Source organism: Nanorana parkeri, unplaced genomic scaffold (assembly GCF_000935625.1).
Source record: "Nanorana parkeri isolate BGI_ZX_2015 unplaced genomic scaffold, ASM93562v1 scaffold523, whole genome shotgun sequence".
In the NCBI taxonomy this organism is placed as follows: domain Eukaryota; kingdom Metazoa; phylum Chordata; class Amphibia; order Anura; family Dicroglossidae; genus Nanorana; species Nanorana parkeri.
Window position 1 is genome coordinate 411,408 of NW_017306791.1, and position 18,361 is coordinate 429,768.

At 43.7% G+C, this 18,361-nt stretch overlaps 1 protein-coding gene across 2 annotated transcripts in view; it reads right to left on the reverse strand.

Annotated features, from left to right (window-relative positions):
* The window catches only part of PPP2R2C (protein phosphatase 2 regulatory subunit Bgamma), an 89,006-nt gene extending 84,861 nt beyond the window's left edge, over positions 1–4,145 (reverse strand). For both annotated transcript variants that reach the window (XM_018561420.1, XM_018561419.1), the window contains exon 1: positions 3,938–4,145. In XM_018561420.1, coding sequence (XP_018416922.1) covers positions 3,938–4,007 — 70 coding nt within the window. In that variant the 5' untranslated portion in view covers positions 4,008–4,145. The remainder of the gene's footprint in view (positions 1–3,937) is intronic.
* Between the last annotated feature and the right edge of the window lie 14,216 nt (positions 4,146–18,361).

Sequence of the window (18,361 nt, forward strand, 5' to 3'; positions counted from 1 at the left end):
TGCTACTAAATATTCCACGTTCAACTGTTAGGGGTATTATAACAAAGTGGAAGCAACTGGGAACAACAGCAGGCCACGTAAAATGACAGTGCGGGGTCAGGGCATGCTGAAGCGCACAGTGCGCAGAAGTCGCCAACTGTCTGCAGAGTCAATAGCTACAGACCTCCAAACTTCATGTGGCCTTCAGATTGGCACAACACCAGTGCGTAGAGAGCGTCATGGAATGGGTTTCCATGGCTGAGCAGCTGCATCCAAGCCTTACATCACCAAGTGCAATGCAAAGCGAAGGCTGCAGTGGTGTAAAGCACGCCGCCTCCTTGTGGACGCCTTCCCAGAAGAGTTGAAGCTGTTATAGCTGCAAAGGGTGGGCCAACTCAATATTGAACCTGACGGACTAAGACTGGGATGGCATCAAAGTTCATGTGCGTGCAAAGGCAGGCGTCCCAATACTTTTGGTAATATAGTGTATGTCTTCAACAATTACTATAACATGTCTCTAATCATCTCCTGTAGCATGTCTGCACTCTCTTACCATCTCTTGTAGCTTTTCTGTATCAGTGCAAGCACAAATCAGTGCAAATCAGTGCATGCACAATACCTGTAATCCTGCAAGCTGAAAAGAGGACCAGAGTACCAACTGGCATAGAAAGCAGCAACTAGACTGGGCCACCCACTAGTCTAAGAGCGTAGAGCTAGAAAGGGTGATGCATGGTTATTTAGGTGTTTGGTTAATAAAGCAACAGCTGAAATTTTTAGGTGCTTTGACTAAATGGCTCCTGTGATGTGTCCAGACAGTTTCCGTGGCTGTAATAGGCACACTAGGCTTTAGCTACAATAGAGCGGTTAGTGCTATATGGCTCAATACTCTCTGCAGAGTGCTGCACCTTATAGATTATATAATGTGCATTATTTACAGGGCTAATATAAAATACAGCCCTGATTATTTCCCCTGGATCTATAAATAGAACAATGCTATTGTGACTCATGCACCCCAAATATGAGTCCCCCAAGCCTATATTTAGACATCCTGCTTTTCTAGGCACATCTGAAGGGTGACACCCTATTGTACAAGCTCCAACCTTTGTATGGGATTGATTTAGTAAAAACTACTGTTGGAGTGTGCTAATGGAGGCAGCATGTGGTCTCCATTAAATTTACAGCCAATGTTTAACTGTGCAGACCACCAAGCATGAAAAAAGGAGAAATGGTTTTATGTTTCCTAAGCTGTAACGAAGAGGAAAACAAAATATGAAAAACATGGTCACAGTTGGTAAATTTTGAGGCTTAGTGCTGCCCCTTTCTTACCCTGCTGCCCTAAGCACTGTTCAAAGACTGCCATTTTGGTGAATACAGCTCTGGTGACCCCACTTAAAGGATTATTATACAATTGTACAAAATTGATACAAAATAATTGCTGGGTTCAGCAAGGGTGGGTGCTTGCTCTGAGATAAAGATGAAGGGGGCAAGGTTATAGCGAATAATGGGTAGCCTGACACAGCATGTCCACCCCATCTTAGGTACAACGCCAAGCATAGAGTGCTGTGGGACACTGCGCCAGCCCTGTGCAGGCAGGACAGTTCAAAGTGCACTTGCTCCTGTTACAAATTACCCATTTCCATTAACAATCTGCCATCCCACTGCTTGCCATTTGCAGCCCCCAATGGTTTCCGAAAGAACAGTTTTCCTTCAATGTTTGGAACCCCAGCAATATCAGTAATGTCATTCATTCTGCTAGATTCCATTGTGTCCTTCTCCTGAGAGCCAGAAACTATGCAACCTTTTCGGCTTATAGATGGCACACTGGGGGATTCCTATCTTGTGATAGAAGAGTAGGCAACCTACTCCCTAATTTATATCCTCCTTGCTGCTGGTATATTTTATTACCACTTCTCTCTAATCTCCGGCAAAACCAACCGTGAGCCGCTTACATTCATGATGAGATACGCCACCTTTTGCAATCAGCGTCCCTGAATTTAATACAGAACAATTAGATGATTATTTTATCCACCGCTACTGCACGCAGCTTAGCCATACACTTAAAAATAGGGTCGTTAAAAATCCATAATAGAAATCTTCCCAGATATGTAGTTATATTGCAATAACTGCACATATGCATCCCCAAAGAAGACATAGATTATACAATGTTACGTTTCTGTAAAAATACATGGACTGCTGTTGTTAATACCACACAAGCCTGAAAGGCACAGTTTAATCCACCTATATCTTCTCCAGACTGTGAATATATTCCTGTCTGCAGGAATTAACCTCTTTAGCACTGGATGGAATGGCGACAGCGCCCTGCAGCACTGGGGCATTGAATGTGATTTTCCACCTGGGACACTACCAGTATGGAGTTTGTATGTTTGTTGTGGGTTTATTTCGACAATCCGAAAAAAAAACATTGATAGGTTAATCAGATCCTAACCCAACCGCCCCCACTGTGTGCATCTGCATGATTGTGGCAGGACCATTAGACTGTAAACTCTTTTCTGCAGGGACTGTTGTGAATGGTTCAATGTTCTCTGCACTGTTCACCCTACCTAGAGATTAACAGGCCCCTGCCTAAAACTAGTGTGGGCGCTGCTATGACTGCTGCAGGTTAAATTAGAACAGACAGGGTTCCATTGCGCCCTAAATATCCTCCAGAGGTTTCCAGGGGTTCCTTGAGCAGTGATCAATGTCTGCCTTTCAGAAAAGTAGGCGGGGGATTCGTCCCACTGACCACTAATGTAAGTAGCATTTTTACCACTGACCACCAATGTAAGGAGTATTCTTCCTACTGACCACCAATGTAAGGAGTATTCTTCCTACTGACCACCAATGTAAGGAGTATTCTTCCTACTGACCACCAATGTAAGGAGTATTCTTCCCACTTACCACCAATGTAAGGGGAATTCTTCTCACTGACCACCACTGTACAGAGCATTCACCCCACTGACCACCAATCTAAGGAGCCTTCTTCCCACTTACCAAGAATATGTAAAGAGCATTCTTCCCACTGACCACCATTGTATGGACTATTCACCCCACTGACCACCAATGTAAGGAGCAATCTTCCCACTGATGACCAATGTATGGGGCAATCTGACCACCAAATTAAGATGCATTCTTACCACAGATCACCATGTAAGGAGTATTATTCCCACTGATCACCAATGTAAGGATAATTCCTCCTACTGACCACCAATGTAAGGGCCTTTCCTTCAACTGAGAACCAATGTAAGGACCTTTCCTTCAACTGAGAACCAATGTAAGGATCATTCCTCCCACTGACCACCAATGTCAGGAGCATTCCTCCCGCTGACCACCAATGTGGGGATCATTCCTCCCACTGACCACCAATGTCAGGATCATTCCTCCCACTGACCACCAATGTAAGGATCATTCCTTCCACTGACCATCACAGACCTATGTATTGTAAGATGTAGATACAGTACTTATTTTCAGGGGCTCCCTGAGACCTGAACATTTTTTCAAGGGTCCCTCCGTGTTAAAAAAGGTTGAGAAAGGCTGCATTAGACTTCAAGCTCCTGGGACCCCTACCAACAGTCCCACGTAAAGGCTAAATCACAAGAGTGATCTTCTGCCAAAGCTAGACAGAATGCCGCATCTGATCGATCGGATGCAATTAAAGCGGTAGCAACTGCGTTGAAATGCACACGACTCTGCTCCTAAATCTCGCCAGTGTAGTTTAGCCCCTAGCCTACTAGCCTATAGAAATAAATATAAGGCTGTATAATGAAATTTAAAAAAAAGGATGCCAGTCATTGCTAGGTCCCTGTTGGCACTGTGTAAACCCTTGAATGCATGCAGCTCATCCTTGCATGAATTACTAGCTTGCAGATTAGGGGACTACCATGACAAGACACACATACAGCACAAAATACACATGACGCAAGGGGGGGTTGCAGGGGGCACGGAGGAGGATGGGGGGTACCTTCAGTCACATAGTTATGGTCCCGGAGAAAGCTGTGGTTAATGTTTCGCGTGTCCACGTCCTCGCCCATTGACAACAGGATTACTCAGCATGCCTATCCGCAGTGGGGTGATGGAATCAGCAGAGGTCGCCGCAAGAGCAACATCCATACTGGCACAATCTAGCAGAGGAGAGCGCAGCGAGCCACCGAGCTCAGCATCATCCTCGTCCCTACGGGCACGTCCATGCAGCACAATGACAAGGTCAGCAGCGATCGCTGTGCCAGCGCTAAATGAGGCCACTGCGGATCCCGGGCAGCGCTGCGTGTCACTTGTTATATGCTGCTGATGCTGATGCTGCTGCTGCTCCTGCTGCTCTGCTGTCATCTGCTTCCTTCTGCAGCATCACGGCTCGCCCCTCCCCAGCAGCTTCTTCTGGCCCAACCACACAGGGGCTGCCTGCAAGTCAGGGGAGAGAGGGGGAAAGATGGCTCTGCAGGGACTGCACTCCTGTCTGATGTGTGTGCAGGGGGCCAAGTTTTGTCCCCGTCCCCTGATAGCATGGATCATATCAGACCAGGTACCAGCTGTCTCCGATTCCTAAAGACAGTGCATGGATTTAATATGGAAGTATTGTCAAAGAGCTGATCAGCCATGTCAACTCTACCTAAAATTATAGTTCCCAACTGTCCCTCCTTTGGGACCGAATCCTACTGTCCTTTTTTTTTCTTCCTCGGTTGTCCCTTTTTTTGGCCAAATGTACAGATCTCTTTTTAAAAAAATCATTTAATTATCAAAATACTTTTACTGCAGTAAACCTGTTATCTGTAATTTAATGTGACACTAAACTCAGGAGTTAAATCTTTACAAAATGCATTCAAGTACCTTAATTTTAACAAAAATGTATCTTATTCCTATATCACTCGGCTGTAGATCCTCAAATCATCTCTGAATTGGTGCTGACACTGTCCTTCCTTCTGGTGGGTGGCTACTTTTGTTCCCCATAATCCCTGTGTGTGTTGTGTATTTGTCTTTTCAGAGTAACAATTGGAATAATTTAAGGGGGCTATTCACAAATGAGCCGAAGGATCCGGCCGTAGCTTCGGCTGATCCTTCAGCTATCTTCGGCCTCCAGAGCTCTTCGGTTCAGTCGAACTGAAGGGCTGCTGTATAGGCCATTCACTATAGCCCTACAGCAGCCGAAGGTGGCCGAGCGGCTCAGACGAGCTGAAGGCATGTGCTTCGGCTCGACTGAGCCTAAGTGACACCCGAAGCGGAGCGAAGGGCCGACCGTAAGCCTCGCAAATGACAGGTGGGCGGAGCCAGCCGTGATCTCATGGATGACTCCGCCCAGTTGTAATGACAGATCAGCATCCCCAAATGAACAGGGGACGCTGATCTGTCATTAAACAATAACAACTGGAGCCGGCCGTGACAGCTGTTATTCATTGGCCGGGACCTGCTAGAAGACTCTAGCAGGTCACGGCCAATAGGAAGCAGTTGGGGGGAGCTAGCTGTCACTGCTAGCTCCGCCCAATTGTTTTTTTCTCCGAAAAATCTTTATTTAAATTTAATATTTTAAAAATATTTATTGCACTTTTTTTTTTCTTCTACTTTTTTCACTATTTGCTATTCTGCTCGGTACCACAGAGGTACCGAGCAGAATAGCCGAGCCTGATGCCGCTCGGCGGCATCCGGCTATTCACTCACTGCCGTTCGGCCCCTATGTGAATAGGGGCGAACGGCAGCAATTGAGCTGCCAGAGCTTTGGCTCAGCCGATCCAGATGTTGGATCGGCTGAGACGAAGTCCTTCAGCATTTCGGCTCAGCCGAACATGCAGAGCATGTCCGGCTGACCAAAGTGCAGCCGAAGGCAGCCAATGTACGGATGATTTCAGCCAATGTAGGGCAGAAATAAGCCGTACTGAGCCGTAGTGAATAGCCAAACGTCGTTCGGCTCACTTCAATTCAGCTCGGTTATGCACTCGGCTGCTTTCGGCAGCTTTGTGAATAACCTCTTCAATGTTAGATAACAGGTTAAGTGCAGTAAAACTATTTTGACATTTAAAGTGACGCTAAATGAAAAATGCATTCAAGTACTTTACCTATTTACCTGTCACTTTAACTGTCAAAATAGTCTTACTGCACTAACCTGTTATCTAACATGTAAATTATTCCAGTTGTTACTCTGAAAAGACAAAAACACAACAGACACAGAGACCATGGTGAACAAAAGCAGTCACCCTCTAGAAGGAAGGACAGTGTCCGCACCAATTCAGAGATGATTGGAGGATCTACAGCCGAGTGATACACAAATAAGATAAAAGAATTTCATAGCTAAAGGGGTTCTAAAGCATCCGTTTTTTTTGCCTATATCTACTGCTAGCGAGCAGTAGATATAGGCAAAAAGTTGGAAAAAAAAACCCCCGCTTTAACAGCGGTTTAAACTTACTCCGTTATCGCTACGCACTCCCGCGCCGAGAATCCGGAACTGCTCGTGCGGCTGCAAAGGATCTTGGGGCGGGCGCATGCGCAGTTCGGATACTCTGCCCGGAGACGAGCAGAGATGCAAGGTAAGTCTATGGACGAGTGCACCCGCATGCAGACACCGTGGGATCAGAAGTGCCAGCAAGGACAGAGGAGTCAGCGCTGGATCGGAGAGCCGCCGCACCGCTGGAGGGACAGATGAAAACATCAGGAAAGAAGAAGATCGGATTAAGAGACATCATTTAAGGTAAGTGCTAACATTAACATGGGGGGGGGGGGGGGAAAACATTTTTTACTTTAATGTCACTTTAAGGTGCTTGAATGCATTTTTAAGATTTAACTCCTGAGTTCAGTGTCACTTTAGCTGTCAAAATAGTTTTTACTGCACTAAACCTGTTATCTAACATTTGAATCATTTTAGTTGTTACTCTGAAAAGACAAAATAAAGGAAACTTGGTGATGTAAAAAAGCAATTTTGTGCATTGATTCTCATGGTGGAGGCGTGGCCTTTGCCTACATGCTTTATCCTATACTGGGTTCCTCTTTCCCATCTCACAAAGTTGGAATATATGCTAGGATCGTTTTTGCCTTTCTGTTGCGCATTGATCCTCATGGTGCATCGTGTCGGGGTTATGTCCTTTGCCTACACACTTCATGCTATGATAAGTCCCTCATTCCCATCTCATAAAGTTGAAAAGAATGCTGAAATCAGGAAAGACAACCATTATTTTTTTTTACCATGGTCTCCTTTGCATGAAGTACAAATTTCAGCTGATACTCCTCATTCACCATAGCCAAGTCTGGCCCTCTTCCCTGCACGGTGGCCAACTGGCTTGAATCTTGCAAGACAGTCCTGATGTGTTAATGGATGATACTTTTCATTGGCCACAGACAGGTACAGACTAGACATGTGTGATTCGTTTAGTTCTGAATCAAAAGTCTGACGAATTTCCCAAAATCCGGACACATCCGAATTTCCGTATCCCAATGCATCCAAATGTGTCTGAATCCGAATTTCAGATTCTGAATTTCAGATCCCGTCCGAATTTCGTTCAAAAACGAAACTGAATCGGACATGTGACTTTTCTGGCCAATCGGATGTGTTTTTCGGTTTAATGCATTCAAATGGGTCTGAACACAAATTTTCGTTACGGCAACATGGGAGCCATATACAGTCTATACAATACTAAAGCTGAGGCTCCTAGACCCGAATTTCCGAATGCAATTTGGAAATTAGGATCCCGAATGCCAATGCTTTCCATTTTTCATGGGAAGTGACAGAGTTGCTCCAAAGCAGCACACCACAAAATACGTGTGTGGTGTGCTGCAGTGCAGGTGCGTCATCCTGTTCTAGTGTGTTGGGGTAGGCTTAAAAATAAATGGTAATGTATTGCATTGCACCACGTAGCTCATGCATTGTGGTAACATGGCAATAGCCACAATTTTACATAGCATTACCACAACACATAGAACATATGGACAGTGCCTAGTATTATTTCTTTTTCCCACTGACTAAATTTCTCTGTTTTTTATCTATGTAAACACAAGGCAATAAAGCTTTACATTTTATGTCCCCTTTTTAGAGTGTGTGTTTAGCCACACCCCTGGATATTTTGGCCCCACTCAGTTAATATGTCTGGGTACATGCACTTGGACAGCCAGTCTGCTTGATCCAGCGTGTACTAAAAAGCTATTGTGGCTTAACTGCTTGATCCATTGTGTACTCTACAGCTATTATGGCTTGACTGCTTGATCCAGAATTTACTATACAGTTATTGCGTCTTGACTACTTGATCCAGCATGTACTAATCAGCTATTGCATCTTGATTGCTTAATCCAGCTTGTAATAATTAGCTATTGTGGCTTGGCTTCTTAAGCCAGCTTGTACTATACAGCTATATTGGCTTGACTGCTTGATCCAGTGTGTACTACACAGCTAATGTGGCTTGACTACTTCATCCAGCATGTACTACACAGCTATTGCAGCCTGACTCCTTGATGCAGCATGTAGTTATCAGCAGGGCCGGCCTTTGGGGTGTTCGAGCTGTGCGGCCACACAGGGCACCGAGCAACAAGGGCACCAGGCGGCCAGCATAGCTCATCCTCGGGGAGGCTTCTCTCCTCCTCACCGCTTGGCCATCCTACATGACTTCAGCGCTGTCCTCGGACATTTATTATTTGCTTGTTTGCCTTCTGTTGTTTTATTTAATAAGAATACTTCTATTGTGCCTACAAGTTTAATACCTTTTGTTTCTATTGTGGCTTGGCGGCTCTCTGTTATACTGCTAATATGGAACCAAGCATACCTACCATCAGTGAAAGTTGGAGTGATTTGGAAGATGGACATGCTGTTGACTGATGAGAAGACTCTGCCTGCAGCAAAAATGGTCCCCCAAGAGGGGATCATGGTAAAGCTTTGTCAACACTCCCACCTCACACTGGAACTGGATGCTTTAGGATAAAGCTGTGAGTGTGTGAATTGAACTTTATGCTGGAAATATATAAATTGACATCCTTGTACTAATGAGCAATATTGCTGAGATAGCCTCCCCTTTTACACTAAAGAAGAGTCAGATATAATTGAATAGTGCATCTATAAATATATAACATATAATCACTGTTTGCTGAATACACGCTGTGTAGTAGCTATTGGTAAAGTTGTAGCAGAGTATATTTTATGGTGAATACAATGTAACAAAACAACTTCACACACAGCAAACATTATCTCTGTTTTCCTGGATGTGTTGAATGACTAACCAACCTGAATGACCAATAGGAATGTCCAGGAGGCAGGAAGAGGCAGGCAAGTTTCGCCACTATCAGGAAGATCTTTGCCTTTTGAAATGACCTGATATTGTCAGGGGCTTTGGGGAAATATTAGGGGTCTAAGCAGACCCCTGATATTTCCCTTTTTAAATAGAAAAAGAGATTGAGGACACATAGTCCTGAATCTCTTTTTCTGCAGTCCCTGCTATAAATGAACAGGAAGCCTTTATACTGAGTGCTCCTGTCCATTCATAAATTGTAGATATATTATGAGTTACTATGTCCACAATCATTAATGTACAGGAAGTGATGTAGAGCAGTTCCTGTTCATTCATAATTGGGGACACAGTAAACATACTATGTCTGCAATTATTTACAAGCACTCAGTGATCAGTTGATCGGTGAGTGCTTCTACTGCACTCTCCATTCTGACTCCTTAAGCTGTCACAGGAGGCTGAGCGGGCAGTGCGGGAGGAGAGCTCCACATCCTCTGACAGCGTTAACAGCGCTCTCCTCCCCGCTTCACTCGGCTTCCTGTGACAGCGCTGACAGCACTCTCCTCCCTGCCCCGCTCAGCCTCCTGACAGTTTCTCGCCTCTCCTCTGGACGCTGCTCTGTGTCAGAGTGGACATAGAGCAGCGTCCAGTAGGGAGGAGAGAAACCGGGGATGCACAGCATTTTTCTGCCAAAAAACGGTACTCTCTGCATTTTTCCCAAAGTACTGAAATTTCGGCCGCCGATGTGATTATCGGCGGCCGAAATCTCGGTCCATACCTAATATATATACTATATATATACTGTGTGTATATGTGTATATATATATATGTGTGTGTGTATACAAAGTAGGTATACAGGCACCCATGGGAGTTGCAGCGGAGATAAGTTTATTTTCAACATTTTCGACTGAGCTTAGTACATGTTTATCAAGGCCCTAAAAAAGGTGAACAGACTAATTCACCCAAAAACCCACCCACCAACAACACACCCTAATGATGTTGGTGGGTGGGGTTATGGTTATATTAGTCTGCTAGTCGGCTGCACAGCGGACAGCTCTTAGCAACCAATTGCGTGGCTAAGTGGGTGGAACATGATGGGGATGTCAACCAGGCCCACTCTGCTGCTGATTAACAGCAGGCAGTGGATGGATTCCATAGCCAATAGCAGGCTGGCTATTGACTATAGAATCCGCCCACTGATCTTTATAAGGAAGTTGTCGGCTATAGCCGAAATGGTGTCTGAAATGGACACTTGCCTCAGTGTGCTTCAGCACTGCAAATGGCGGTGCTTGCGCCACAATCATGTACCTGTTTAGAACAGGTAAAAGAATCTGGGGCAAGCACCGACTCTTGTTGTGTGGATGCTCTATATGAATTCTCAATTGTGTTTCTATGAATCTTTATGAGAGAAATGAGTCTCAATTGGCATTGCAGACACTTGACGGGACTTTGTCCCAGAGTTAACAAATGTCAAAAAGCATGACCTGAGTTTTTACTCACCTGTCCTTCTGCCCATTCCTCTGATTGCCACTCTCTTGCAGAGCAACGGCCTCTTCACATTTGATACACTTACAGATGCCTCAGACAGCTGGTTCCCCGTTGTGCTCTGTGGTTCCTTTCGGTTTTCATATCAGCAAAAGGAACCACAGTGGGGGACCTGGTGTCTAAGACATCTGGAAGAGTGTTGGATGTGAAGATTTTTTTTTAGGTTGCCGTAGTTCTTAAAGTCAGAGAAATGGGCGGCAGGATAGGTGGATATAAACCCTCTTCTCTTAAAGGTCATACTTTTTGACTTTTTTAATTCATCAAAAGAGCGGATCTTTAAGTATTTTACAAGTCTGCATGAATACATTCTAGACATCTATGCAGCAACAGTATATTTTTTTCAGAAAGATTGTAACTTTTATTCTTAAAATGCTGTCTTTTCAATCAAGCAACATTGTCTACGCTGATATAATGTTATCAGTCTGCTGCAAAAAGAAAAAAAACATTTACTTGGTGTCCACTTCCCCAGTGATTACTCTCTACCCCAGTGATCTGTATGAAACATTTGTGAACACAACCAAGAGGTGCACAGTCACCAGGATTTACATGATTGTGTCATCTCTGATCCAGCATCTAAATCCAGGAATTAGATGCTGCAATAATGCCTGAATGAAAATAATCCTGGTCTTCTGGAGAAAAAAGCAGATGCAGGCATTGTCAGTTGGAGTATTGTGATCTCTGTGAGAAGCAATAAATATCTAAAAGTTAATGCACTTATGAAAAAATATGCAATTGAAGTATCTCAATAAAATGATGTGCTATTTAGTGCAACAGCATTTACCATGAAATATAAAACACAGGAAACAGAGTGAGTGGTTGTAAAAAAAGTATCTAAAGAGAAAGTTTAATTTTTAAAAGGCTTAGTAAAAGTCAATTTGCTAGGCCTATTTTAAGACCACAAACCTTTACAGAAAAGTGCCCTATTGTAAGGAGAAATCACTCAACCTTCTTGACCAGCACAGTGGTATTCCATTCCTTTAGTATGCCTGACATTATAAGTTTCCACCTCTTGTCAGTGAGTAGCAGGGTGCCAGGCGTAAGTGGCATTGCAAAGGAACTTGGCAGCATTTAGGTAAAATCCACAGTAATAGTTCAATGCTGTGAAACAGTTCAGTGCTGTCGAAGTATCTGTAAAGGTAAGCTATATGAAATACATAATGGCAATGGTGACCCATGTGCTAAATATGCCCTTTAAGTAGAAAGTGTAAAACATATCTGTATTTACTTTTTGTATATTATACATTAAGGGACACAGGAATGCAGTTCTTCTGATATGATTGGGGTTCAGTGCTGCCTACAGGTGAATTTGGAAAATGGCAAACAGAAAAGCCATTGGCCAGTCAGATATAACCCCCCCCCCCCCCACCACCTCACTCCCAGTGTGCTTCAGTTTTGCTAGTGTCTTAGGAGGATGTATGTCTTTTGTCTAAAGTTTAGCCCTTTTTACAGATTTTTCTTCCTTCAATTAAGACTTCCCCTGCATGCTGCTGAGCTGGGTTCTCTATGCAGCTATCTAGATCTGCTAATAATTGGTGATGCCCTAGAGGCCATATCCAGACCCCACTGGACCAAAGATTGCGTTGCTTGCCTGGACTGTGTCCTGTAGGCACTAGGCTATGCCTGTGGCACTTTAGCCCTACATTAATGTATTATTATTATTATTATTATTATTATACAGAATTTATATAGCGCCAACAGTTTGCACAGAGCTTTACAATATAAGGAAGACATTACAATTACAATACAATTCAAGACAAGATGGTAAGGAGGGCCCTGCCCCTGAGGACTTACAATTTAAAAGCGAGGGGCAAGTGATACATCAGGAGGTAGCTGGGTGGGAATGAATTGTTTGAGAAAGTGGTAGTTCAGTGGTTAGGTTGAGGTGGGATAGGCTTCCCTGAAGAGATGAGTCTTAAGGGATCACCTAAAGGCAGTCAGTGTGGGAGATGGACGGACAGGTTGGGGTAAAGGGTTCCATAGGATGGGAGATACTCTAGTGAAGTCCTGGAGGCGAGCATGGGAGGAGTTGATGAGGGAGCTGGAAAGCAGGAGGTCTTGTGAAGAGCGGAGGGGACGGTTAGGGATGCATTGACATTTAGTTGACATTATCCTTCTTATTTTCATAATAGACATGTGCGATTCGTTTAGTTCCGAAACGAAATTCGGATGAATTTTCAGAAATTCCGACATTCGCATGCAAACGAATCCGCATTTACATTTCCGAAATTCATTAGCGGTAGTTCGTTCAAACGTTCGTTTCCGTTTCTTATTCGTTTCGTTCATTGCAGCAAAGTGACATTAGAGGAGGAGAAAAACATTTTTTCCCCCTGAAATGTCACTTTGCTGCAACGAACGAAACAAATAAGAAACGAAAACGAAACAAACGTTCACACGAACCAACGCTAACGAATTTCGTCCGAATCCGAATTGACTTTCACACCCGAATCCCGAAAAACTAAATAACACAAAATCCGAATCGAAACGAAACTAAACAAATGTTTTGCCTGTGCACATGTCTATTTCATAATAATTCTCCTATCAGTGAATATTAGAAGATCTCTTTGGCTGAAATGTTGGTCTGAGATACAGCACTGTAAAAGAATGCCTGCTGTGCATGCCTTTTGATGGTGACTATCTCTTTGGAGCTTTGCCAGTCAACTTCATAAAGGATGCTACTGGTTTACCCCAGCAGAAGAAGCCTAAACCCCAAACTGGAAAGTCTTCTACCACCATTGAAAACAAGATTTTTCCAGCACAACTGCAAGTCTTGGGCCCCTAAATCTTCCAAGCTTGCAGAGAAATTCTGTGGACCTGTTTGTGTTTTAGTTTGCTGTGTTGCACATTTGTATTAGAATAACTCACCTTCTGTGCACCTTAAAGGAGAACTATGGGGTTAAGGCTTTTCCCCATAGTTCTCCTTAGGGTAACGGGAGGACACAAACTAGTGTCCTCCCGTCACTCTAGGCTCAGTATACCGCGAGCTGTAGCTCGCGATATACTGAGACGCCGCAGCTGAAGCGGATCCCGACAATTATGTCTGGATCCGCCATACTGCGTGACTGACAGCTGGCTCTGCCTATCTAGAGGCCCCCTCCCCATCCGTTCCGCCAGTCAGAGCTGGCGGATGGGAGCGAAGAGAATCCAGCCCCTCCCCTGTCACGGCAGAGAGCTGTGACAGGATCGAGAGATGAGCGAACACCGGTATGTGTTCGCTCACCTCCCAATCTACTGAGCCGACCTGTGACAGTCTCATTGTCACAGGTCGGCTAGAACTATGAGGTGAGTGAAAAGCACTCACATCATAGTTCTCCTTTAATGAACGACAAAGAAAACAGGATTTTTGTACTTACTGTAAAATCCTTGCTTGGAGTTGATTAAGGGATGCTCTATCTTGTGACCTACTCCTAAGTACTGCTTTTATACAACATTGAAGCATTATGAGCGTGTGAGGGGTTATACCTGGCTGGCCAAGTGCTTTTTGTTTGCCGTGTCCAAATCCTCCGGCAGGTGGCATTACCCAATTGTATCAGAATAACTGAATTCCCGTGTCCCTTAGTGAACTGCAAGAAATAGATTTTACAATAAGTACAAAAGGCTCCAAGGGCTGGGGACGGAGTCACAAATAACACTGTACCTAACGCTGACATCATACGTCCCAGTACAGCATCCTGTAAACTCATACAATAGAAGCGCTGGATGACACAACAATGAGAAACCACTAAGTACCCTGGGATTCCCATTGTCTTGATGATCAAGGACGATAAAGCTGCTGGCAGGATCACCAGCAAATTTAGGCATAACAAGATAATAAAAAAAAAGGCCATACATGGAAGATTTAAGTTTCACATGTAGGAACATTATATGGATTGTTATGTGTTTAGTGTTACTTTCAACAAGAATACCGTAGTCATTTAAAGTAAATTGGACAATCCCACAGCAGCTGGTGTAAATCCCTACAATACAACACTTTTCTGTCAAGGTTTGGCATTCTTAAAATAGGAAAAGCTCGCTAAAAATGAACTTTGTACCAGTGCTACTGCTTACTTCCATCTCTGCCCAGGTTCTGACTGCGAGTTTGTTCACTTTGCTCTAATAGTGCCATACAGGGTGACAGAGTTCTATCATATTTGTGTAAGGCATGCAGGGATTGGGGTAATTTATTTTGAGCTGATGACAGCTTGCCCACTCTCTCTATAAACCTGGAAGTGAACCTCTGAAATATTGATTTTTTTGGACAGGGCACCTGGAAAAAGACCTTTCCTCATTGTGTATTATTTTTGCTACCTTTCTACTGTTTTAGCCAATTTGTTTTTGCCATTTTACTGCATATTTATAATACAGCACTTTGCGCTTAGAATTATTCCTTTCAATGCCTTCAACTATTTGCCAAAGTGATTACTTTAACATACAGGCTCCTAAAGCTTTACAAAATCATTGTTCATGTTAAACTATTATACTGTAAATACTTCAATATACAGGTTCCTAAAGCATTACAAAATCATTTTTCATAATATAAACTATTACACCCTCACAAACTGTATATGTTCATTGTATACAAGAGTCTGTACAAAATAAAGTAACAAAAGCAAAGAATATAGCAGAACAATGATCTCATAGACTCAACACAAAAAGCGAGAAGATAGAACCATATACCCCGAGTAGGGGGCTCAGTAGGAGCATCTGTATAGGCTCTCTGTGATTCAAACATCTTGCTGCTTTCACAAATGCTCCACAGAATGAAATGATAAGCCAAATTTTCATTGGCGGACATCCATCATTCTGGCCTGGGGTGAGAGCATAACACATGGAAGAGATCCAAACTAAATGCCCATTATATGTAAAGCATTTGACTCCAAGCGGAACTTACCGTAAGTCACTGTTTGAAAAAATGCTAAGAGGTAACTTTTTGTATGACTCTGTATGTCTTTTCTGCAATAGTTTGTTTTTCTTTTATTTTCCTGCTAGCCTTTTTTTTTTTAATTGTACACTGAGCTGCATATGCACAACCGTACAATCTAGGCATGCCATGGGTGTCTGGATGAAGCAGGTCCCATGTTACATCGTCCCGGGCTGGCCAATCAAGATGGCTGAAGATTTCGAACCTGGAAGAAGACCATGACAAAATGAAAACTACAGCGATGAAGTAACAAGGGAGATACAGTATAGTATTGCTGGAGGAGGGCATTGTTTCGGGGGGTAAGTCTGCCATAATGCACAAATACATTGTGTGTGTCAGGACATAAATAAAGTGTCTGTGTGTATAGGGTATTTGGATTTGAACAATAAAAACCTGAGTTTTAAAGTAGTCCTAAAGTCTAATTTTTGCTAAATTGTATTGAGCAACATATTTCTGTCAGTAAAATTCACATGATCACCTTCTCGGATCAGCAGCCCTATTGCCAGTGCACATGCTTGCCCTTATTGATGTACAATCTGAATTAAGCCATCTTTAACTTCGGGCTGCCTGTGTTTGTCGACGCAAGCAGCTTCTGCACGTCAGCATGTAGTCTTCTATGGTAAAGCGCAAGACAAGGTGGCTTCATCAGGACTTCATAGGACCCTGCAAGCCATAGGATCTACTGTGAAACCAGAAACAGAACCAGCAATCAGGGCAACTGGCTGAAATGCTGTGATAGGCCATTCCAAAAATGTGAAAGAGCTACAAACACTGCAAGTATTAAGGTAAGCTGCTGACATTTTTATTAAATTAGCATTTAATATCACTTTAATACTTCCCCTCTTTATTCAAAACAAGAAAAGAAAAAGGTTTTTGGCTTGTATTAGATAACAGTGTGCGTTTTATACCTGTCTGGAGAACTGTTTTATCAAGGATCTAGTCATGGTTATGTACATTTTTACATGCATTAGTGCAGGGCTCCAAATTTCCACTCACCTGCCCGCATTTGGCAGGTGGAAATGCAGTGCAGGCGAGTGGAAATTCCTGTCAGGCTTGCAGTCTCAGACCGTGTACCTGTCTCATGGGAGCATCTGCTCCTGCTGGGCTGTTTCCCTTCCATTCGTCCGGAGCTCTTCACTGAGCTCCGGGTCGAAAACAAAGTGATTAGTAAGGTCTGCAGACCTTTCAAATCACACTAGATCACCAGGGATCTGCCTGCTCGCCTCCTCCCTGCAGAAAGACAAGCAGGTGAGGGGGCTTCATTGTTTCATTTTACATTAATGTTTAGGGGAAGAGTTAAGGCCGCGGCGGGGTAGAGGTTAGGTGGGCAACTGGTGGCGAGTAACTCTTAAGGCCTGGCTAGTAGCTCAGGACTTGAAATTTTGACCCCTGCATTAGTGCATTTTTTCCATTCTGTGGTGGCCAGAAAACATAATCTTGTGTCTGCAGTTCTGAAATCGTGTTTTAATTCTGAAAACATAGAGAATAAAAAAGTTTACTTTACCACAGTGCAGAGAGGAGAGCTAGGAAAATTACTGAGTTTTGGCTGTGGGTTCCATGCAGTGGAGACACCTTCGCACTTGTGTGGTTTCCAGCACTATGATGACTTTTATTTTCTAATGGGCAGCTTTTGAGACATCTTGGGTCTCTGCTGGGCATGGTGTGGTCTCCACAGGTAGCAGACAACACTGCTGCCATGTATCCACACACAATCTGGCCCAAGCATCTGAATGTCACATCTCTCTACAGAAAATTAGACTTATAGGAGCTGTCCCATTTTGTGCCAGAGCCCCTTCATCACATCTGACATTATTTAAAACCCTGCAAACCACACCATACCAAATGGAGAGACAGTCCAAGACAGGTAAAGTACTGTCATAAGTGAATAAGGCTAACATAAATGGAAGATAGAAGGTCCCATCTTTGGAAAGTCCCCAACTCCCTACAGTCAAATTGCCTGCAAGCAAATAAAAATGAAACCTGTTGCTAATACTTTCCTACATTGTCTGCACCCGGTGGAGCAACATTAGTGGCCTGGGGAGATTGCCGCCTGACCTAGCTTAAAGTGACATTAAAGTCAAAAATGTCCCCCCTCCCCCAATGCTATTGTAAGGACTTACCTTAAATGATGCCTCTTGATCCATTCATCTTCTTTCCAGTAGTTTTCAGAAGTCCCTCCTGCGCTGGTGCCAGTCTCTGATACATCGCTGACCTCATTGTCTTCTGTGTCCCACGGTGTCTGTCTGCGTGCACGCAGCCGGGCTGGGTGCATTGCCTTACTCTGTGTCTCTCCTCTTCTCCCGGCCCAGGATCTCTAATGCACATGCGCCCGCCCCATGATCCTTCACGGCCGCTCAAGAATCTTCAGATCTTTGGATGGGAGTGAGCGGCGGAGACAAAGGTAAGTAATAACCTTTTTGGTAACATTTTTAAAAATGTTTTTGCATATATCTACTGCTTGCTAGATATACAACCAGGCAGCTAGTATTTGCAGAATGAGAAGTCAGCAATAGCACCCTCTTTGTTTCCATTAGGAAAGGTTTCCTTTAACACTGGAAAACATTTTATATAGTATTTTGAGTTTATTTCAAGCAGATGATGTTGGAAATGGTCTTATAACCCTTCCCAGATTGATGGGCAGCAACAATTGTTTCCCTAAGATCATTGCTGATGTCTTGCCTCCTTGGCATTGTGTTAACACGCACCTGAATGCTTCAGATCAGCAAAATTATAAAACTTTGGCTTTTAGGGCCCG